Here is a 24,842-nt window from a genome sequence, read left to right as displayed (position 1 = left end):
TGTCATACATTTTGCCGTGTGACCTGTTGCTATATGTTTTGAGGGGTTTCACGTAGATCTTGTGTATATACAGTCAGTATATCTGCTAATTGCACAATTGTCACTGAATAATCCTACATTCATTTGCGGAAATTCCAGGAACTGTAATAGTAATAGGAACATGCATACAGTGACAGAAGAAATTGGATTTCTTTTCTCCAAATTTACTGGAGAAAATGTTCTCTTAAAAACCTCCAAAACAATGCCATGATATTCAACAGGTACCAAAAATACATTCTAAATCTTCTGAGGTTGTGCTTGTCTGTCTTTCCCATGAAAAAAGTCTAGAACGTAGCTCAGATTTAATTTTTTAATTTTTTTCTTTTGTTGTAGCCACAGAGACTATAAAGTCTGTATTTTTTCACATGCTCCGGTATATGTAATTTACCTGTACTCCTAATTTTATAAAAAAATAGTCATTTTAAGAAACTGAAATAATTTTAGGATCAAAATAATTTGTCTTTTTATGATTTTACTCTCAGAAGTCAATGTTAATGAAACAATATTTATCTTTTGTTAAAGGAATGACTCTACTCATTTAGGTCTCATGCCTAGACGTTTTTAGAATTTCCCATTTCTTGCAAATCTGCTGATTGAAGTGAAAAAATACTAGATGGCGATGTTTGGATCAAAGACATTTTTAAAAAGCAAAAATTAAGTCCTCAGAATTACTACATATCATAAAATAAAATTACACAACAGTCAAAGAGTGTGGTTTGTTTGGCTGTACATCTTCATTAAAACAAATGTTATATAGGAAGCCAGTGTATGAACACTGGCTTCAATCCACTGCTCACAATGTAAATTAAAAAAAATACCAGTGAACAAGAATATTATAAAAGTTTTCAAATTAGAGAAAAGAACAGATGGATGACCAAATTTTTTTAAGTGGTTGGCTTATCTATTTATATATGTATAAATATATGCAATATATATATGCAATTTTATATATGAATTACAAAATAGAATTCTCTTTTTAAAGAAAATCAATTTATTATTTTAATTTTATTTATTGATTTCCCTTAACCAGGAGTGACACCTTTCTGAAAGTAGTGCTTAATTGGTTTCGGAACCAATGTGAGCCAGTACAAAACAGAAAAACCTCTGTGTCGCAGACTGGAGGATGCCCAGCTTTCCAGAGCATTCCACATGGGCACATTGCAGTTCTCTTGACACATGCTGCTGCGTGGAAGTCTAGACGTCTGCGATCCTTTTTTGTAGGACCCCTTTGTGTAGGGTCTGCAGATGCATGTTTTCTGCAGCATTGAGGACACCTCAAAATACTCATCTAAAAATACTACTAAAACACAACTGGAAGTCAGTCCAAAGTAAAATTAAAAAGCCATGTAGGAATCTGTGCTTATCTCAGTCACTTCAAATCAAATATGTGTAATTCGGCAGTAAAAGCATTTGTTTTGGTTATACCTGTAGCCCTTGAAACGATAAGTCTTTTGCACTTTCTTTCTGCTGGTGAGGTACAGAAGCTAATTTGGCTTGCTGTGTGCTGTACTGACAAATGTGAAAAATGCTCACTCACAACACACAGTTAAATTTTTTTTTTAATCTAATCACTTTTTTCTGTCTCATTTTGGATACTTTGGTTTAGTGCTATACAAGTCTCTGAAAGCAGAGCTCGTGAGAAATCTCATGCAGACAGTTCTTGCATTTTTTTTCATAAATTTGCTGTTTCCTTCTTTTTTCTTTTAGTATGCTGTAAGTAGCCATGACCACTTACAGTGAGTGAAGAAACAAATACAGCTAAAGTTAAATTATTTTAAGGTGTGATCATTAAGTCATAGCTTTCAGTATAGGAAGAATTCAGATGGTTAAGTTTACTACTTATTCATAATCTAGTTACAGTGTAGTTCAGATAATTGAAATATCAGAAAGGTTTGATTGATTTATATATATGAAAAAACATTTTTTTCTCTTAAAATTGCTTTCTCACCGTTAACACTGTACATCGTTTAACCAGACGATGGGTGCTGCAACAGCTAATTCAGGAAAACTCCTTGCCCAGTCTTGTGACTAAAGGAAACTTGGGAGCAGCACCTGTGGAGAGAATTCACCGACTAGTGCAGGAGGAAATGAATGTCTGCTCTGAAGCTGCTGGGAGATATCCAAGCAACTACAATGCCTGGTCCCATCGCATCTGGGTTTTACAGCATTTGGGAAAGCTGACTGTCAAGGTATAATACAATAATGAATAAAGTCTTAAAATTCTTTGTCTAAAAGAATTGGTTTGCCAAGCAGATCCGATGACATGGATGGAGAATATCATATTAAGTTAGCACAAGTAGCTAAGAATGTTTTAAAAAAAACAGGCAAAATATTGCAATGAGTATGTTTTGCATTTTTCTTGCCAGTGTAGGCAGGTTCTGCTGAGCAGAAAGAACAGATTTTTTTTCTTGCCCGTGTACAAAGTTCTGTTTGTCTGTTGGTACTTGGTGTTAATGAACTTTTGGAGGGAGCAGAGATGGGGCTGTGTGAGCTGAAATAAAGAAGGGGCAACTGAAGATAGTTCTTCTAGCGCTAATCTTGAAATTCCTAATAAAGAGAAAGATAATACATGACAAATATTGTTTTGATAATGTAATGTGATGTCTTATTTTGATACCCTTATTCAGGGTATATATATCTGTGGTTTCAGCATATTGAAGGATTAGGTAAAGACAGCAGGAATTTCAGAGAAAGCATAGAGTGCTTGTAACTAATTTCTTCAGCTCCAACAGTATCTTGTGACAGCATTTCAAGTGAGGACTGGTCAAGCTGTTTCAGCTCCAGCAGGGACATCTTAATGCAGTGATGAATATTTCAGATCACATGGTAGTATCTAAAACATTGAGACCTGCAGCAAATTGAATTAGTTAATGTGACATGGTCTAAAATTATATAGGCAGTTTTGTAATACTGTGTTTTCTAAGCTGTTAGGTGAATTCCTTGTGAATATTAGGCCAATATAGTGACACATCACTCACACTTTTAATGGCAGCTGCGGCATTTTGCCATCCTGCAAATACATACGGGAGTGAGGGAGGAATTTAGTGGAGGTTGTTGAGTTGGTATAGCCATTATTTTTAAGTCTTATGGGCCAGCTGCTGCTAGTAATGGATGTTGTTTTGCTGATGTTTCCTGTTAATTGTCACCTGAGAAAATTTAAAAATAGCTGTATCAGATTGGTAGTAAATAGCAAGTATGTTCCAGACTCCAAGAGGACACAACCCGCAATTTGGACTCATCTGCCTAGTGAGTTTGTATGAAAAGGTAGTTATGGAAAACTCAGAAGAACTACAGGACTGGGCTAGATTGGAGGTTAGAAGTTAGGGTTAGAGGCCTATATTAAGAGGAAACAGGGACTTTCACATAAGTCTTTAATAGCCTTATTAAAAAGAGTTAGCACTGTTGATTAAAACTCAAGTCGTTTTGTGCTTTGGTTAACAGTAGTTTGAAGATCAGGGTAATACCCTGAGTGCTTTTTGCACTTGCTATTCCTTACTAGTTTAAATAAACAGAAAGAATTGCATTGAGATAAAAATAACTCTTCTCAGAGCTGGAATTATTCTGGTGGGTTTATTCATTGGCAGTTGTCAGTGCTTTGTGTGACAAGTCACAAGCATGCCTGTGAACGAAGTGTTTTAAATTTATTCGATCACTCCCAAGTCCATTTGCCTTGCCCACCATCCCAGTTCCCCTACTGGTCTTCTTTTTAGGCTGATGACTAAGGAAGTGATAGTTTTCTCTATTTTTGTCCAACTTGCTTTTGTTACCTCTGGCAAAATTTCACTGGTGCTGCTGTTCCTCCAGCAGCGTGTTTAACCCATTGGGAAATCTCCATGTTACCTCTAGGTTTTTTTATGACATCATCAATGCATCTCTTCAGATGGCCTAGCAGAAGGTGTTTGGGATGCAGGAAAATTAGGAAAAAATGTAGAAAATAAAAGATATCAAGAATCTTGAGATAAAAATTTTTGTCTAGGAAACCTTAAAAGGCAGAATTACAAAGTGATTATTCGCAAGATGTGATGTGAGGAAAAAAGCAGACATTATGGATTTTTACAAAAATATACAGGTTTTCTTGCTTGATGTCTTATTTTGTACCTTCAGCCATTTGTATGTTTGAATATATGAAAAGAATGGTAAATTTCACTGAGATGTAAGACTGGAACTGTGCTGAAAAGATTAGCAGATAAAACAGCCACTGTGATTCCACAGCCATTTAGTTCTTGCAAAGTTACCTCAAATTAGAGTGTCCCGTATTATTTAGGGCCACATTTCTGCTACAATACAAACTTCGCTTGTAGTATGAGGTAGTTTTTATTACGGTGTACAAGCAAACAGAGGCCCAGAAGCATAACGTATATGTTGTATTATCATTGAAATAAGACTTCTCAAAACAGGTTTATCATTTATGAAACTGTTGGCCTGCACTGGAGCGTCTGACAGAGTAGGTTGTTTGGTAGGTTTGGGGGTTTTTTTGTTTTTGTTTTTTCCTTTGGTTTGGTAATCCTAATGCTTCTGCAGACTGAATCCTGGTTCAAATTCTGGGCAAAAGATATAAAGTACTGGAGGAGAAAGTTTTGGCCCTGTAGGAAGATTTTTCTCACAGCATGTAGATGTTCCTTCTTTCTTACACTAGACAGTAAAAAACATTGTCTTGTTTGAGTATAGAAATGTCAGTTCATTTTTCCTGCAGAATTTGAACCACATTAGCAAGTTCACAGAGTGTTTGAATAGTGTTCATTAATATCAATTAAGGATTTGTCAAGAATAGATTGTTCCAAACCGATGTAATCTTTCTGGTATTGGAGTACTCACCTCGGAAAAGGATGAGAAAGCTTGACTTCAGCTTTCTTATGTGACAGTACAGTTAACTAATGGTGGAAAAACATGGGCACCAGACACCTACTAATAGGTGGGTGCGTAATTAGTTGGAGAATGAGAGTAAGAGTAATACCGGTATAGTCTGTTAAAATTCATACACATCATGATGCTTCAGAGAAATCATGCAGGTACAAAAATAGGATGTAGTTCAGCAAGGATGGACAAACTTTTTTATTTTCTTTAGAGAGGAATACTCAACTTCATAATTACAGGTTCGAGAGTGACTGATCAGGCCCTACAATATAAAAACCAAGCAAAGAAACAAGTGGTGGGGTGATTGTTGTGAGGCAACACCACTCTTGTGTGATGCCCAGCAGACAGAAGTATGTTCATAACAACACAAAGTAATTTTTCCTGTAGACATCCCCAGTAAGGCTTTGGCTTTTTCTTGGATGACTGGACCTCCAAAGGTAACTGTCTTTTGTGTGAGTGGACATTGCCATATTTATCTGGTTATCCTTAAAAGTTTTTTCCTCAGATACAATTCCTTTTCATTTTCTCAGTGTCCCAGACCAGGGAGGAAGTTTCAGGCTGCAGTTTATAGTGGGTAAGCACTTCAAAAAAGCAAGCACAGGGTCAGGGAGAGTGTAAAAGGGAGTGCAGACCCAGAGGTTGAGGTAAAGGTCACTGAGCACGTATGTCCTGTTCTGGAGGAGGATCCCAGTTCCATGGTAGTCGGCTCACCACTGAAGGTAGGCGAGGGATCTTTGTGAGAGGTTGTCAAGAGTGGGGAGGGAGCCGTTTTCCTATCATTTCCTCTTTGCCTCACAGAAGAATGGCAAAGGGCTTGTGCTGTTCGGTGTGGAAATGGAGAAAACTGGCTTGGTAAGAAAGAACCTCTTGGAATTCAGACGTTAGCTGGCTTTTCGTTTTACCTCCAGTTGTTTGAAGCATCTTCCACTGTTACTCTGAGGTTCCTAGAGGAGAGGTTTTGTTTTTTGTAGATCTCAAGAGGTTTAATGGCAATCTTCTGTCTTGCTTTTCTAAAAGAGGTTTTCTAGTTCAGGTAAGGAGTGATGCTGGGAATCTTTCTGTTTGCTTTGTGCAGGGAGTTAAAATGCATAATTACAATGTTCCCCTGTAACTTTGTAGCTTATAAACACGTCAGGTAAATGAATAGGATTATTTCAAGATCTAAATTGGACATAATGTGTGTAGCATCAGTTCCAGCTGAATAAAGACTGGTCTGTTTTTTCTGATGTTGCCCTTGAGCCTTAAGTTGTTTTTAACAGGCTTTTAAATTTTAATGTTCAGAAATTTAGAACAGTAGGCTCAATTCTGCTGAGAAGAGAGAAGCTGATCTTGTGGTTTAAAGTGCAGAACTGGAGATGGGGAGTTTTAGCCCCCTTAAGAATCCTGTCCGTGGGCTGTTATTTAATAGTGCCCTTCAGTTTGCTGATCTGTAAAAGGAAGACAATGCTGGTATCTCTTGTCAGGACCTAAAAAAGCGTGTTCAGTGTCTCGGGTAGAAGGTGCTATTTATATCGTTTGTGTCTGCTCTAATATCTTTTAGAACAGGTGCACCACAAAAAAGGCGTATAACTAGCCTTGCACATTTCTATGGTTTTCTTTGTGGGAGTCTGTGCCTCTTGAGCTGCAGGAGGAAAAAGAAAGACCTGTGCCTATGAAAGTTGCTTTGCATCAGCCGGTCCTGTTAAGTGACATAGGTAGCTTAGAAAAAGAGATTAAAAGCAAGAATATACGAGTAAGGTTATATCTAAAGTCTTTAGAAGTAAACAGAAAAGGTAGTTTTGATCTCTTTGGAGAGTTTAAACTCCAGAGGAGGAGCAATGTGAGGAAAGAGATTAAAGCCTTTAAAAAAATACAGCCATTAGTTCTAATGGAGAAAGTAAAGTAAAAGAAGCATTGCCCAGTAGCCAAACTCACCCATCTTCCTAGAAATAAATTTTGAAGGTTTAAAATCATTCAGAATTTAGAGAAAATTCATAGGTGCCAGCAGTTTTACAAATACAGCTGCAGTCACCAGTGTAAGTATTTACCACAGTTATTGTGAAAGCCTTTCTGGGAGTTCCCCAATTACCAAGTCAAGCAACTTAATTATGGACAAATAGTTTTGTATTCCACAGACTCTAGGACTTGGAACGTAATGTTAGTGGTTGACATTCTTTCCTGGAAAACAAAAGTGTGAATTACTTTAAATCCTCCTCTTTTTTTTTTTTTTTTTTAATTAAGCAACTCGCCCACCCTCTGACAGCCATAATGCACTAGGCAAAAATTAAAATACTTCTAACTAATATCCATGTACTTTGGTGTACCCTCTACCTCTGCCTCCTCTAAATAGTCTTTATTCCTAACCATTTTGAGATTCTTAAAGCACTGCTCATTTCTCATCATCAGTGGTTTGGGTTTTTCCCCCCTCACCCTGTGGGAACGTTTTTCAGAGTTTGGAAGAAGTATAGTTTCTTTTGTGCAGGGATGCCAAAATACTTGTCAGCACACAGTGGAAAAGGCTCAGTAGTTATTTAATTTTTCTGTGTGTGTTCTTAAACTATTACCACAGTGGCTGAAATCCCCAGAGGAGAGGTTGCCTTAATACAGAAACACTGGTGGTAAATTCCTCCTTTATACTGATTGATAACTGTCGCTGCTTTTTGTTTCAGGTTCTCCTTGATGAACTTTCATCCACTAAATATTGGGTATCCATGCATGTCTCAGACCATAGTGGATTTCATTACCGCCAGTTCTTACTCAAGTCCTTGATAGGCAGAACTGTGACTGACACTAGTGTACTGGTACAAAATCAAATGATAAACGAGCAAAACCCTAACCTTCAAAAGGAGGAGGAGGAGGAGAGTGCAGGGGCAGAAGCAGCCTGTGCGGAGGAGCAGAGCGTGGATCTCCCCCGCCATTTAGAGGAAGAGTTGGAGCTCTGCACTGAACTGATTGATACTTACCCAGGGCATGAAACCTTGTGGTGTCATAGGTAAGTGGACTTGGTCAAAAGAGTGTCCTTCTGATTTATGGATTGTTCTTTGCCTGATGTTTCCAGACAAATTGTTGTTCTGATTTTAAAAGGTACCACTCAAAAAAAGATTTCTAAGATACCATGTCTTAAGCCTCTGGAAAACATTCAAGAGCATAATCAGAGCTATTGAATGGAAAATTTGATTGGGCTTAAGTATCTTGCAGATGTAAGCTCCACTTGTCACTGAAGTTTGTACAAGAGATGCAAGATACTGTTAATCAGCCTCCTCACACTTAAAATGTTTAAAGGGCAAAAGATGAGCAAAAGATAGGCAGAGGATGGATCAACTGCAGAAAACCTCTGCTTTGCCGGCTGGGTGTATGTGCCTCACTAGGTAATAGCCAATTTGCCAAAGTGACACTGAGCCCTTTTTTGTAGAGTGTGAGCAGTGACAGCAGATTTTATGTCTGTTTGTGGGGGAATCTGGTGGGATGGCAAATGAACCGAAGCAGTTCAGCAGCAACAGGAGATTATTTTCAGTGCATGACTTGTTTTCTTCTTTCCTTTTCTTCCTTCCTTTTCCTCTGAAGAAGGTGTGTGTTCTACCTTCAGCACCACCTAAGCAACAAACTTCCTCTTCTGAGTGCAGTGGTATCATCTGTGGACAGCAGTGATGAAACTCTGAATAATTCCCACCACAGTCCTGCGACAAGTCACATGGCACAAGCTATGGATGTTGATGGTTTGAATGAATCCAGCAGCAAACAAGGTTATACCCAAGAAACAAAACGCCTGAAGCGTGCTCCTATGCAGGACTCTCTTGGTCCAGAACTGGAATACCGGTTCATTGATAAAGTACTATCAACTTGTAGGGATGTGGACCAAGCCAGGTTTGCTACTGCTTATAGGAAATGGTTAGTTACTTTTTTAGGTCAGTGAAGGAAGAGTTTAAAGCCTTCAGGGTTCTTCTTTTAGTGCAATATTCTCTTTTCAGACACAAATGCATGTCTTGGTTGCAAGTGTTAGTTAACCATGTGTTTCTCACTCTTTTAATGGTCAGTCCTAAAGCTCATATTCAGAGTAGAAGTCTGTCACTTTATTTATTAAAGAACTGGCGTACCTTTTTATTAAGCAAATGCAGTTTGTTCTTTAATCTTTTTAAGAAATCACTCTGTGTCAGCTTCCTACCATGCCATTTTCTTATTTTTTAACTTCTGCATTAAGGGGGACTCTGAATCATTTGGCTTTTAAAAAAAAAAAAAGTCAGAAATGCTTTTGAAACGGAGTGTCTGGAAAAAGAATAGGAGGATCTGTCAGTGTCAGCTAAACCTGTTTCCAGGTTGTTCCTCTTTACTATAGTGGCATCTTGCTAATACATTATTGGATTCATGCTATACTTGGTGAGTGCTATTACTTTTTTATTAGCAACCTTTGGTAGCACACCAAACTGCAGTGTTTCTTTCTCAAGGCTCCAGTAACAACATTAGAGCCATGCCTTTTACTATTGTAACTGAGGTTTTGTTTGCTTATTAGTTGTCACACAAGTTTGATAGGGAAGTGTATGAAGTTGAAATCCTGAAGAGCAGATACAGGAAAATGTGACAGAAAATAGTTCACACACGCACATTCACACTCACAGTCAGAGCTATATTTGGAAATACTTTCTTAGAATAGACTACCTTCGTTTCCTACTTGGTATTTATTTATTTATTTTAATGCAACAATCCCGAATTAATGACACTTGATACACATTTCTGAATGTATTGTGTACACTACAGAATCTCAGCCTACTAAGTCACACATTGGTAACTTGTACTTAACCAAGATCATGCAAGTCCAATAGATGATGGAGTAAAAAGTAATTCTTCTGACTGGTCATTGAGACTACACAAATCAAAAAAAAAAAAGACAGCAGGAAGGAGCTCTCTCTTCACTTCTGTTCTTTTGCAGAGCTTCAGTTTTGTTTTGTTTTTTTTTTTCTTCTGACTCTTCCTTAAGAGCACTTCTCCAACCATACATCTCTGTTTACATAACTGTAAATTTTAAGGGAATTTGAAACACATTTCTATCCCAGTGATCTTAAACATGAATGGTTTATTTTGTCATTTCCTTAGAACTTGTCTATATAAGGGACTTTTTTAGACTAATGGAATTTTGCTGGTCCAAAGACCCAGAGGAGAAACATTGTATGACTGTAGAAGTTTGTACAATGGCAACATCGCCTCTGTTCCAAACAGACTATTCACCGAGGGGATTAAATTTTCAAGCTAGAGTCTTCGCCAAAATTGCTGTATATTTCTCCTACCCAAAGTGCCTCCTGACTGATAAGTTTCAAGCTGCTGTTTCTGTTGGGCAGAGAGAGCAACAATGAGGGAGAAAAAAAAAAAAACAACAGGTAGCCTGCTCAAAAGGTACCATTTGGAAAGAAAAAAGGCACTCAAAACGTGGAATTCCAACAGTTCTAAATAATTTGATGGATGGGGGTTACTCTTGCATTTCAAAATGAAAACAGACCACCTCTAGTCTTAGAGAGTATGTTCATAAATCATTTTAGGCACAGAGTAGCTAACAGACATTTCTAAATGTACACTCTTCTGTTTACAGTACCTAGATAAGACTGACCTGGGCTTGAGCACCTCCGTGGCAAAGCTGTGTCTCAGTGTGCATCCATAGCTGCCGCTGTATAGCTAGGGACATACTACATGGCTGTTTGTTTTGAGGTGCTCTGGGATGCTGTCTTGGCTGATGGTTTGAGTTGCAGAAGAACGTAATTCATGTGTGAAGGAGGTGTGGAAATGGCTTGAGAGGGTAATTTTGTCATAAGATATTGTCTCTATGACCACTGACAAATGGGTAGATTCAGGTACAAACTGGAGTCTGAACTTAAGAACTTAATGTGAGCAAGAACTTTTACCCATCCCAGAGGACCTGATGTTTTTTGAGTATGAAAGATACATGGAAGCATATGTAGTACCCTGGGTCAGCTTGATTAACAATATCCCATTAATGACTAGTATGAACCTGGAAGGTGTGAAGTCATCTGGCAATATACTAAGGATCACATTCTTGGTCCTAGATTACTTAGAGAGTTAGTAATATACTTGTGTGTTCTGTTTACCATGGCAAAAATTAGCTGTTCATGAGAAAAACGTTATTGGCAGGAGCAGATTGGGAAGTGGGAGCATGATAAGAAATATTTCGTGAACTGTGGAAGCGAAGAGATGCTCTCTTCTTGCGCTGGAATGATTGAGGTTTTTAGAGAAGATTTATATTAGAATCTGACTTGAAACCCATTATATATTTCTTCCAGACTATAATCTGAAGTCTTAGTTGGCTTTCTTAGAGCTATATTGTGGATGTACTGTGCTATTGAATTTGACAATCTTTCCATCATAAACACTTAAGATCAAACAGCTGCCCTCATATACATGTGTGCAGTTCCTATTCATGTCAGCACAAGTTATGCATGCTTGTAGGAAAACAAGGTTTGGTCCTACGTAACTGAACAGAGTTGCATTGTATTTTTATACTTGGAAAATGTTCTGAGAGCTCTGATTAGAGATGGTGCTGAAACTTTTATTACTTTTACAAAACACTGATAGCTGTAGTATGACTCTTAAGTGTTGGTTTTTAAAGCCTACACCTGATGGAAATACTGCCCCCCCCCCTTTTTTTTTTTAATCCAGTGAGAATAGTTACATTTAGAAATGTTTGCAGACCAGACTCTGCCACACAGAAAACTAAACAATAAAAGTGAAATTGAAACAAGTCATATCTTCCCTTTGGAGAGAAATGCAAACAATAAGCTGTCAAAATCGAGCTTTAACTTTTTCATTGTAACAATATAAATTATATGAAAGAAGAAAATATATAACTAAATTACTTCAAGCTGTCAATGTCCTGAAGCCACTTACATGAAATGATTGAAGAGATACTTCCAACAAATTGCATTAAGCTGACAACTGTGTGATGTCCTGGAACTGTGATCTTTGGAACATACCTGTCTAACCATTCACCATTACTGCAGAGTCCTGTTCGGGCACCATGTGAAAAAAAGAAAAGTGGCTTCAGGCCATTGGTAGTTAACATGCATGAAGGTTACTAAGTACAGCTTCTTTAAGTAATGTATTTTTAGTCGTTTTGTATTTCAGAGGTCAGAGAATTATAATGTAGTCAATGAACACTCTTGCGGAGAAAATGTCCAACAGAAGCTGCAGAATACAAGAGACTCACTGTCTGAAGTTCCTTCAAATATAAAATCAAACTTTGTACATCTGTAAACGTCTTCATATAAAGTTAAGCATCTTTAGTGATTTTTATCTTCTGCTGTAGTATGTGTCATTGGAATTGATGCAAATTCTTTTTGTTCATTGGATTAGTCTTTGTAGAAATTTCTTTGTGCTAGAAACAAAGGGTTTTGGGGAACAAATGTAATTTGAAACTACAGAAATTAGAGTACAAGGAATCACATCTTTAAGGGGATAAAATACATGCTGCTAAATACATTAACTGTTATGTCATTGGCATTTGGTTTATCTTGTGTGTTACAGTCACTGGAGCAACACATGCAGCATTAAAGATAGCTACAATAATAAACTTGTATAAAGTTATTATTGGAACGCATTGCTATAGCTGCTCTGATTAATATTTGTTAATCTACTCATGCCTGCAATATTAGTGTTTTGTTGCCTTCTTGCTTATTCTTTATACAATCAAATCTTTGTGTCTTTTAAATAGGGGGAAAAGTAAATTGTCAGTTTATAATGTTTGATTAATTACCTTACATAAAACTCGTTTTAAGACAAAAAAAGCGAAGTGAGAAAGCTTAGATTCTGTCTTACAATCAAAATTTCTGGCATTTCCAGTTTTGTGTTAATCCTGCTTAATTAGAATGTGTAGCTAGTCTTTATGGACAGGAGTGAGTTTTTTCCTAAGTAGATAATTAATGAATTTTTAAAACAGTACTGTATAATATTGATGAGCAGAAATGAAGGGTTTTGGAAAGGCTTGTCTGCATAGCCAGACTCAACAAGCATACTTTTTCATATAATACAATGAACAAAATGTGACTACCAGAGAATAATTTAAGTGGTGAGTCTTCAGAGACTTGATGATTGAATTTTTGGACAAGGTTGTTGGCTTAGTTTTGTTTTCCCTTCTCTGAGGGAAGAATGTTCCTTAGGTTTTTTTCATTTAGTAGGAAGTGAACCGTTGCACTTACTGCGTGGGTAAAAAAGACCACAACTCATGAGTTGTATCTTCCAGAGCAATTCTGGGGAAAGAAGCAGTGAAATGAAATGTGGATGTGACTTTTAAATGCATGTTTGTCTTGTACGCATTTGGTGATGAGAGGTCTTTACAATGAGATCTTACTATTTTATTAATGTTGGATACAAAGGAAAGAGGATAACTCGCCTATTCTCAGATGCACTTAATATTCAAGTTAATTTCAAAGGAAATTCTGTATCCCTGTCTAAGATAATTTTTCTTCTTTCCTTCCCATGTGCTCAGAGGTGTGTTTCCTTCCCAACCTCTTCTCTGTTCTTCCAACCAGCAAAGAAGAATGTAGCAAAGCATTGGTGAGGTGGCCTCATTTCATGTTTAGATAACTCTGACTACCTCCCAAAAAGTGCTCTGATTGATGTCCTTAAGTGGAGTTCATCAGGCTCAGTTTTTTCGGAACCTCATGCTAGGCCTACATCCTCTTTCAGAGGTGAAAAGCAAGAGCTTTATCTATGAAGCCATCTAGTTTCTCCAGGAGAGTTTAAAGGAGAAAGGGGGGGGGGGGGACAAAACCAAACCAAACCACCTTGTAGTTAAAGTTGGGAAAGCTAGAATTAGCATAAACTTTCATTAGTCTTTTCCTCTGAAGAAGCAATGTATTGCTGAAAAATGGAGGAAATAGTGCTTCCAAGAAATTCCTTGTGCAGTTTATGCTTCCGAATTATAGACCTGACACTTTCTAGTGGCTTTTCCTTAGTGTGTAATGTTACTTCTCAGGGCATAGTCTATTGTAGTGAATTAGGGTACATTTTTACAGTTTATAATTATTGATTAAAAAAAAGAAAAACATAAATGCTAAACATGTAATAACTGGCTTCTAATTTTTTTTGTCTAGCATAGTGTTTTATATCTACCCATGAGCTAATACTGTACCTAATGATTCACACTAGACCTTACCATCTCATCTGCATCATGTTGTTATTCTATATCTTAAATCGATGTTGCAGTCTTGCAGGAAGCTCCTGACAGTTGCTGGGTTACTTCTCTGAGTTCCCAAGTACTATTCAGTAGGATATTCAGTATCTCACAAAGGCACATGTTGTAATGATGGGGAAGATTTTTACAGTATCTGTGTCAATGCACTATGTAACTTAGATTTATCTTTTTAAAAAACTTTTGTTAGGATTCTGAATACTAGAATTGCAAAAGATTTTAGTAGTTGGTAGCTGGCAGACGCTTATGTACAATACAACTATTCTGAAGAGCAGAACTCTTAACTGAAGTCTAGTTTATTAAGCATCTTTATCTGCACCATCTGGAACCTGCTGTTAATCCTACTGTATAGATGGAGGTGGGGAGAACCCACAGCAAGGTGCATATTTTCTTCACGGAAGACTTTCTGAACAGAATATAATTACGGTGAAACAAAGAGCTTTTCCTGGATGAGGTATTCCTGTACGTTCATTGTGAATAAAGTTTTGAAATTGGTACGTCATTAATACAGTAAGATTTCCTGAATGGCTGTGTAGAATAAGTAGATAAATGTTTTTTTAACAGAGTATTCCCTGTTATTAAAAAAAAACACATAAATGATACAAGGTACCGGAACTTTTTTTTGCAAGACAAAATATATTTATACCTACTGTGTTCATTCCCCTTTGTTCCAGTGTTGCTTTTTTGAAGTGACTACATTTAAAACTGGGTAGTCATCTTGAAAAGTGTGCTTGGGAATGTTGTCTTTAATTTAAGGTAATAGAAATAGTAGATGTCTTGAATGGCTTTAAGTAGCGTTAAGATCCAAGGTAGTGACAGCATTTAAGTGAGCCATTAAACACTAATTTTCTAACACCGTCATGTTCATCAAAGTACTATTCTCTGTAGGGGAAAATGCTTATTTTATCAAGATACGTGGAAAAAATATTTAATTCTCACAGCTTTCATATTGGGGGAAATACAGTTGGTTTTAAACATAGTATTTTGCAATATTTTTTCTATGAAAAATTCTCAGATACACATTTGTGACCATTGTAAATTTTATGTAGATTTCCAATGCAGATAAATTAGATAAATGGTAAGTTTTGTAGCAGAAATAATAAAATGATGACAGGACAGTAAGACACTGGAAAGTAATCTGATAAATGACCAGTGTTCTACAGGATAGTGAATGTAAAGCATTGTTTGTTTTTTACTGGTCTTACTTTGCCATAGGATTAATTCCTTTCAGAGGGGGATAGTTTTCTTTTTTTTGTCATCAATAGAGAGCTTATCTGTGAATAAATTATCTATATTTATTCTCCCACAATAAGTGTGCATGTATGCATGGGCGGATGGATGGATGGCAGAACTGTATTTATGTTATGTCCTGTGAAAAAGGCAAAATCTCCCACGTACGGCTATTTTTAAATAACACCTGTGATCTGCAAACAGAACTTTTCCGTGGAAGACCTGCCCTAAGTCTGAGTCTAGCAGGATCGTTGCCAATGTCAGGGTTTTTGCTGAAAGCAGCGAGATCTCTTGCATCCCATCTCTGGCTTAGTCTGCCCTCCTTTCATGATACTTGGGCAAATGTATGCACACACAAACCAAATTATTAGTGGTGGTGTTTATTCCAAGTGCTTGTAGGGAGCGTTTGAGACTGTGAAAGATTCTGTAAGGTCTGGCAGGCTGGGAGAACTGGGATGTGCTCAGCCAGTGTCCTGCGTGGGGGACACCTTTCAGGAGTCCTCCAGGAAGGGACAGGCAGGCATGTTTTGGATGAAGTGCTTCAGCATCACAGGAGACTGGGAGAAGTATGTCAGACAGAGACTAGCAACTGAAGTCGGTATTTGAATACAAGCAGCAAGTAGTCTTTTTGGTACTTTATTTTTGATATTTTTCTCATGTTCTTTTTATAAAAAATGAATGACATTAAAAAAAAAGATTTTTTAAGTTACTCATCATTTTGAATGCCTTCTGATTTTGAATTATTGGATTTGAGAGCTCTCCGTAAAGGGCTCCATTTTATTGGAAAATGCTAGCAACTTTTCTCTCGTCTCCTAGACAATGTGATTCATTCCAAATGTTCTAAAATGAGCACCTAAAAATCACAGGGCATTACTGCAAATATTGCTCATAATCTTAAATGCAAAACTTAAAAAAGCAAGGACATGTTGTGCTCACAGAGGTGTTTTTTTCGTTTTATCTTACTAGCTGCTAGGACAGAAGGTAGAGTTTGTAGGGAAGCCCTGAGTCGATATGTACAATCTTGGTTTACTTAATTTGGGGTTTCATTAAATCAGAAAGCTTAGTATGAGCAAGTAATAAACGCTCCAGGGTCCTTGTACAGAAGTTGCAGGATCTGGTCATTAGTTTGTTTCTGATCCGAGTGCTTGATTTTTACATCCGTTAAAATGAGTGACACAATTCCCACTGACTTCACTGACGTAGGATCAGGCCCTGCTGCTGAGGGGATATCAGCGGCTACGTGGTAGCTTTGACTTTTTTTAGTGTGATGGATTGTATGTGACTTCTTTGTCTCTTGCAAATGGTCATATTTATGGCTTCAAGGAAAAAAGCAGTTAGGGTAGTATATATTCATTAGCACTGTGGTTGAGGAGAAACTGTTAAGGTTGTGGAATATTATAGGTTTAAAAGGGCAGCTAGAGAGAAATATGGGTACTATGGGGTATCAATAGCTAAGAAAGCTCTTTTTTTCCCCTCTTTTGTAGTGGAAAAATGTTCATACAATATACCTGTGTGCAAACCAGGATAACACATTCGTTTGGGAAGTATTGCGTATGAATAGCATATAGGTCAATGCGTGCGTTTTATGCAAGATATTTAGGGATGAATGGTAAGCTTTTATGTGCCATGTGATAACTGAAGCAATATTGAAGGGAGAAAGTCTTAATAAATAGCGAATGGCTTAAGTTTTACTGTTCTCTAAGTGTGCTATATACATTTATGGTGCAACAATAAATAGCACGTTTGTCACCCTGTCATCTCACAAATGATTATAACTAGGTAACAGCTAATTTCCTTTTTAAAATGCATCTGCTTAATGTTGATTTGAGATGTTCTACAATTATGTGTTGTTATCTAGTACTAGATAATTTTCTCCACACCTTTAATCCATCTTCAATGGAATCTAGCCAGGTATAGATCTTCATGGTTATAAATCTAGTTTTGCTGTGAAGGGAAGTTGAAATTCTGCCATATAAAAACGTTCAGTTTTCTGATGTCTAGTTAGAAACATAGGAGGGCATCCTAGCACTGCTTTCCTGTTGTGCACACTGAGTTTTACCTTGTTTATCTCCAATATTTTGTATTGCATGTTAATTGAATTTTTACATATCCTAGTAGTACAAAATATATTTAAAAAAAAAAAAAAAAGAGCACCTCTACAGCCCTAACTGTTCTATGCAGATGTCTTCCAAAATTTACAGGTACAATTGTAGTGGTGGTGGTTGGTAAATAGATTTTTTTCACTTATTTATCAGCAGACTTGTTTTTATATGTATTAGTGACAGAATGGACTAAGCACAGCCCTAAGTTATTGTATTTCTGTAGAAAATGGAAAATAGTGTAAAATCGTTTTTGTTAAATGTTGGCAGTTTTTAAATAAACTTTTCATCTCCTAAAACCCTCTGTTTTCTGTGACAACATATTTACCCTGCACTCCAATCTCATTGTTTACCAGCAGATACCTTTCCTAATTTTTGCTAGTCTCTTTTCAGTGATAAGCTTCTTTTAACAGGAACTGCGTCTTCTCTTGTGAATTTACGTGATGGCAGCAGACTTATGGTCCATTTAAACATCGACAGTTAAGACTTTTTCAAATGCATTCCTATATCTTTTGTTCAAGCTTAGTTTATGAAAGGATGGAGATGAACAGCAGCTCTTCCGTATAAGAAATTTCTTTCTGGCAATAGGCAGCTGGCTGTACTGTCTAGAGTTGCAGAACTCCGGACAGCTGAATGATGCTCATGTTTCTGTAACTTCTTTAAGTTTCAGCATGGTGTTCAGTGATGTGCTTGCCTTTTTCAACACCTGGAATCAACTGGAATAGCTTATCCCAGTCTTTCCAGGGTCCATACAATTTCTGTGCTGTCATAATTGTCGTAAACATCTCACAAATCTTAAAAGCAGGTAACTGCCCTCTTATGTTCAAAATATATACTTTGTTTGATTCATATTGAAGATAGATATAATATAGAAGCGTGGTACTTTGATCCCAGTTGATTGGCTTTAGACCATAAATTTTGCTGTATAAATTTTATGAGACTACCTGAAGAAGAATCCCCTAATCTGAACTGGATGAAAAGATGCTTGAGGTATGCTCACTGTTTTTGTAAACTTTCTAATTATGCAAATAGATATGCATTAACACCTGGATTCACAGTTTTAGATCTGCAGTTATGCTCCTCAAATAGCATTCTACTTCATGTATAGTTTTGTGCTTTCATTTATCAAAAAGTGTTCATTGTTTATCAAAACTGACTTATATGTTAAGGTATCTTTCATAGACTTGAGTTAATGCTGCAGTAAATTTGCTTCCAGTCCTTGTACATCGGGGCAATCAATAGCTCTCTAAAGAGCTTTCATTCCAGGCTGTTATCCAAATAATTCTGGGGTTCATACAATATAAATAAATATTTAATAATTTATTACAATATTCTTTTATATTAATATTTAATAATATATTATTAACAGACTGTGTGGTTGGGCTTGGTTTTTTTAATCTAAGCAATGGCAACATTAGGATATTTCAGTGTAACAGCATATGTAAAAGATTCTTTTAAATAAAGTTAGACAGCTGTATATTTTACAGTGCTGTAAGAGACTGAAGTGTTAAGAACAATTGTCTCAAAGCTTGCTTGTGTGTGTTTATCTGATAAGACCGGACAGCAGACCGCTCTTTTGTCTGATAAGACCCGAGGGCAGACCACTCTTTGGCTTATCAAGTACCACTAGCTTGCAAGGAAACTTGTGCAAACTTGCTAAAGCAGCAGGCCATTCTTTGGCTTATCGGGCACCACCAAGAATAGGACACCAACTGGTATCCAGGCCAGGCCGCTTGCCCACCAACAATATATATTGTGTGATTAGATGTGCATGTGTTGGGTATGTGATGTTGCCCTGGGTAACCAAACCGAAACAAGAGGGCAAACCCCCTCTCCAACACGGAATAAAAGACGGCACCACGAAACCTGGGTGTGGCCATCCACCACCGAAAACTGAAGACTGAGGACCAGCGGATCCATGGTGGTGACTATGCTTCGCTTATCTCTCTGAATGCCTGCTTAATTTCCTCCTAATATTTCCTGCCTTTCCTATCGCTTTACTCTTTTATGTTTACCCAATAAAACATCTGATTGGCAGCATATGACCTTGTTTGTGTCTTAATTTCGCTCTTGGGATCGTTACAAACCTTCCCCGAGCCTGACAATCAGACCGGGACTTAACAAGTGCATGGCTGGAATTGTAGGCCCAATAATTCTCAAGTTTACTTAAATGTTTCTCAGATTGTCTTGTCGTCCTGGTATCTTGTTCATCAGATACACTTGCAAAGTAATGAGCTAACAACACATACGAAAAGAAATGCAAAATGTGATGTGTCTGCATGGTCATTCTCTTTTACTTGCACTTTGTAGTATTGTTGTCTGGTATAGGCCTTCAAATCTTCCACTGTTCTCCAGTTCTAATAAATATAAATGTTCCCCAGCTGCTAATAAGCACATGAAGACCTCTAGAACTCCTTTGCTGGATGCCAGAAGGCGGTGGTGGCATTGTCTAGCTTCTCAGAGATACGGAGCACCTGGCTGTTCCCCTGCGGGCTGTTTGGGGTTGCTACACCTTTGAAAAGCAAGCCATGGATTCACCGCTTCCTCTGTAACTGAACAGTTGAAGCACCTTTGAGAACTACTTTTCTGCAGTATATGATAGAGAAGTAAAAAAAAGAAAGGAAGTGGAAATGTTAAGAAATATCTCAGTAGAGCGGGGTAAGTTGGGGGGGCACAGCATAAAAAAAGGCATGACAAGCAGTTTTGTTGTTTGGCGAAGTCTTACCATTGCCTATGGCATGCAGACATGTTGACAAGCTAGGAAAGCAGGGTCTAAGGGAAGAAGACAGCCTTTTGAGGGCCAGCATGTTTCGACATCTGAAGTGGAGCGTTCGCAAGGGAAGTTTTCTGTTTTACTGTGGGACAGCTTTTTAAATTTCTCTTGCATATATGCTGTATCAACTCTGCTGTGCCCTGTAGTATCAGTATTTCTTTTGCCGAAGTAACGTTTCCTGGTGGCTTACAGCTCAAAAGATGAAGTGGTAACAAAGATTTTTAGCTGCAGAACTGGTGGGGTTTCACAAGTCTTGCTTTCTTTCTCCATATAAGCTTGCTCGTTTAAACAGAAGTATTAACATGCCTGGCACCTCCATCTGATTGGAAAGTGACATCTCTGAAGGTGCACTTAGTGATTTCCATGGCAATCAGTGATTACCAAGTGGAGTCAAACAGAAGGCAGGAAGAGAAAGATCAGTCCAGCTGTTTATTATCATCATCCACACTAAAGCTAAAAGTATACATCTTTAATTCAGCACATACAGGCATGAAGCTAAGTAAGACTATGAGCCATCCCAGTTCTATAGTGTCACTTCACGTTAGCAGATCTGCGTATGCATGTTGTTTAGGGAGGTGACTGTTCTTTGCCAGGGAGGTTTATCAGAGCTGAAAATAAATCAGTGGAGCTATGAAAATTTAGTAGTCACTGATAATCTGTTGACTGTAATTTCTTTCCTTGTTGGCATGGCTTCAGTACTGAAGGGCAATACGGCTTTTTCTGAGGAAAAGGGAAATGGGAACCTTCCTCTCCATGCATAACTGCTGTCTTTACAATGTACTGTCTGGCCCCATTTTGCAGGTGACTGGCCCCTTCTGTACCCCTTGCTGTCTGCCACTGCTTTGTTCCTCCCCATTCCCACTCCTGCACATTCCTTCACCAGTCTGCACAGTTCCACCAATGTCCTCGGGCATCCCAGGCCCTCGGGTTTGTATCCTCATCAGTTGCAACTTCCCCATTTGCCTGCAGTTTCTTAATAACCCATCAGTTAACGTGACTGATGAGGTCTGTTTCTCGCCTTTGTCTCTGTTAGTTCATCTGTTGGGTTTATGCCTCTGTGTGTTCTTGTTTATGGCTTCCCCCTTCGCTTATTATCCCCTTCGGTATTGAAAAGGTCCTTGACCAGATACCCTTAAGGGAGCAGAGGTGCTCTCCTTCTACGCACCCTTGCACAAACAGGTTTGCCTGTTTTCAGGGAGGCTGAAAAACTCCTTTCAGTGAAGTTTATCATATCCCATGACAGCTTTATTCTTCACTTTCTGAAGCCTTTTCAATTTGACTGAAAATGTAAAAGCTTCCAAAAAGCCTTGAAAAGGAATAGATTTATTGGTTCCTACAGTCCTAGCAAACACGGCCTATTCAGTTTAGCAGTGCTTGACTTGAATTAATACAGAGACTAAAATATGCTTCCAGCTGCTCCATCTGTGATTGCACCATCTTACGGGGAAAACTGCAACTACTGCTCTAATTGAGGAATCGGAGATGAGAGTGGGTGGCAGAGGTGAGAAGTAGTTTCTTAGGGGCTAGAAGGGAGGTGGAAAGGGAACAATATGAAAGATAAATAGATTGGTTCCCTTTCTGTCTTACAAGATTTCGTGTTTTGTCAGTCAGCAGTAGGTCTTCAATTACAACAGCCCAAATCTTGTGTGAGAAAGAGAATGTACTTGCATTAATAACGGGGATGCCACCAAAGGATCGTAACCACACACTGTGAGAAACCTGCTTTACTGCTACAGGGAGCAGGCCAAGGGACCTGCTTGTCAGAAGATCTCAAGCCTGATCTGTCCCTTTTGTGAAGCATAAAGCTATTTTATGCTGAGTGTTTCTGGAAGTCTAACTCTGTCGGTGAAGTTGAGCTTTCCTTACACATTCCTGCATGGTAACTAGTTTGCAAGATATTGTCATACTTCTTTTTCTCTCTCTTTGTTATTTTCTGGACCAGTTAATATGGTTTTTGCCTTTTATTTCTGTAGTGCCAAAGGTTCAATAGTAGGAAAAAGGAGTATGTTCCCACTCAATCAAAGACGGTAACTGTGTTTGAATATGATATGTGGTAGTTAAATGTGCTAAGCAGTATGCTGTGGCACAAAACAGGAGTGATTTGTTATTGTAGTTGTTGTTTGAGTTTTGATCAATCTGTAGGAGAAGGACAGGATTTCATCTGTGCTTTTGTGTTTAGCACCTGGCTGCTGTGACTTTCATTCTGAAGAGTTTAAGTCATGTCGCATGCTGTGAAAGGGCTTGTTATACTAAAGCAGATTATTAATGACCAAAGGTAATGGAAAGAGAGTAAGGAAAAAAAAGCTCTTTGGTCTTATAGGTGTTGATCTTCAGAGTGCCAACGCTTAGTGTTTTGATAGTCAACATTGCCATAGCTGGCATCTCTGTCCTCAGGGAGTCTACAATCTGTTTACTTCATATTGGAATGAATGGGATTCTGATATTGATATTTTATATATAGGATTTCTTATTTTGTTTAAGGACAATGAATCTAGTTATTAGTACTTTAATTACATATTTCGTAGTTTTCTCAGTTTTCCTATGAAATAAAGCAATACTGCCCATGCTTTATACATAGGTTATTAACACAGTAAAGCTACAGATTAAAGCTGAGAAAAATAACCATTAATTTTGATCCTGCTTTGAAAATCCCGAGGCCTTTGTATATAGAGCACTTAACGATATACATCATATTTTACATAGCCCTTCTAACGTTCAGCACAAAACTCCTTTTCAGTGGTCGTGCTCTGCATTGCCTAGCACACCACAGCTCCTACCCCAGAAACCAAGGCATACAAACGTGCATAGATTTAACAAAATGCACTGTTGCACAAGAATCCTGTGGAGGAGGCGCCTGGGACACGGCTCTCTGGTCTGGCTCTTAGCCTCCACAGCTCATCTGTCATGCACTCCAAGGACATAAATTCAGTCTGCATGGAAAATTTTTATTGCAGTTTGAGTGATCTTTGTATTCCTATGTTTTTCAGTAATACACGTATATATATGCATGTATGTATATATGTTTTGTGATTTCAGTTTCTAAATTCCACAAAAACAGTAGATGGGAAGTGCTTAGATTAATGAGTAATAGGCATAATTTTTACTAAGACTGCAACGTTGTAACTGCAGGAAAGAATCCATGGCATTTTTCTGATATACCACATATGAACCACAGTATTCAGTCTTAGCATTGATACTTTTTGTGTGAACATATTACATCTAGAAAAAACTTTTAATAGGTTAACTGTTTAAACTCCTACCTACCACAGCTGGCTTCAAAAACTGCTAGTGAAATTAATGTCTGCGTGTACTGTTTTCACAGCAGCCTTTCCTCAGGAAGGTCTCTTAACACCAGAAGCTCTGATTTCAGACACCATTTCCCTTTTCATGTCATTAGTTACATCGTAACAGTTATAATGCAAACAGTTTACAAATAGTGGAGTCTTGCTATGCGTTAATTATCAATGAAACATATTCTTTTCAATGTAGATCAATATAAAGCAATAATGCTATAAATCAATAAAACCAGGCTTTATTTTAATAAAAGTTAATCTAAAAAAAAAAAAAGTGCTTCCTTCCTTCTTCACTCTTTTAATGTACTTCAATTTATTCTTACGGTGACATATTGTAAAACCATGACAACAAAAAGATCACAAGAGAGGTCAGAAATATCAGACTACCTTTAGCTAAAATTAAGCTAAAGTAAAACAAAGAGAGTACATGTAACCATAGCAGTTGGCTACATCTTTACAGCAAGACTAACATTTTTTTAAAGGAACTGTGCTGTCAATACTTCAAATTTGTCTATACTGGTTTGAAAGCATGTCTGTCTCCTGTAACTCTCTTAAGAGGAACAAAAATGTAGATCTAGGATTTTCTCTTCCTCCCGTCTTCCTTCTTTGTGAAAAAAAGGCTAGAAGTGAACATACATTTATGTACCTATGTACATATTTTGAGCAGGGATGAAATTTCCTCACCAAAGTAATCAAAGATCCTCTTTCTTTAGCAACAGCCATAAGGCTGCCTTTCACCTTAACTTGGTTCATATGCTAATGCCAGAACATTTCTCAATTAGCCATCCACTGACCCCTTTCACTCACTTGTACTGCCCACTCTTTTCACCTCTCTAAATGTCAGTCATCCTTAAACCTGACCCAGCAATCTTACTTTGTAAGAGGAAAAAATGTCAGTGGAAAGGAACTGTGCATGAAATACATCATCCTTCATATCTACTGGACTTTACATCTCATTTGTCGCTGCCATCTACCATTTGGTGACTAGCATTTATGCATAGTCCCCCATTAAGTGAAGCTTTTACAAATGGAGTGTATAAAAGGATCTTTCTACACTGAATATAACAGACATATCTGAACTTGATTGCAACAAGCAGGCCTCCTCCTGGGCTAATTTACTTCGGCAAGGAGGATGCTCCATTTTCAGCATACAGAGTAACATACTTAACATTTAGAAGTTGACTTATCTTTATGCTTCGCCATCACCTTAAAAAACGTGTTATAACAAACTTCAGATACATTAATAGCTCTTATAGTTTGAATGAATGCAAGTATTAGCATAAACACAAGTCTAGACAGACCACTGTGTTTCATTTAGTCTGTTCCTTCTGTGTTCTCAGAGAACATGAAGACTATTTCAATTTTCCACAAGGCTTTATTATCCA

At 37.7% G+C, this 24,842-nt stretch overlaps 1 protein-coding gene across 1 annotated transcript in view; it reads left to right on the top strand.

The window, feature by feature from the left end:
- The window catches only part of PTAR1 (protein prenyltransferase alpha subunit repeat containing 1), a 35,650-nt gene extending 23,194 nt beyond the window's left edge, over positions 1-12,456 (top strand). The window contains exons 5-7 of the mRNA XM_087742240.1: positions 2,015-2,228; positions 7,542-7,864; positions 8,437-12,456. Coding sequence (XP_087598366.1) covers positions 2,015-2,228; positions 7,542-7,864; positions 8,437-8,785 — 886 coding nt within the window. The 3' untranslated portion in view covers positions 8,786-12,456. The remainder of the gene's footprint in view (positions 1-2,014; positions 2,229-7,541; positions 7,865-8,436) is intronic.
- Positions 12,457-24,842: the final 12,386 nt, after the last annotated feature.

This window comes from Nipponia nippon, unplaced genomic scaffold (assembly GCF_047370975.1).
Source record: "Nipponia nippon isolate SJK-2023a ecotype South Korea unplaced genomic scaffold, ASM4737097v1 scaffold_8, whole genome shotgun sequence".
Lineage (NCBI taxonomy): Eukaryota > Metazoa > Chordata > Aves > Pelecaniformes > Threskiornithidae > Nipponia > Nipponia nippon.
The sequence above is the reverse complement of the archived record's forward strand: the minus strand, read 5'-3'. Positions and strand labels throughout refer to the sequence as shown.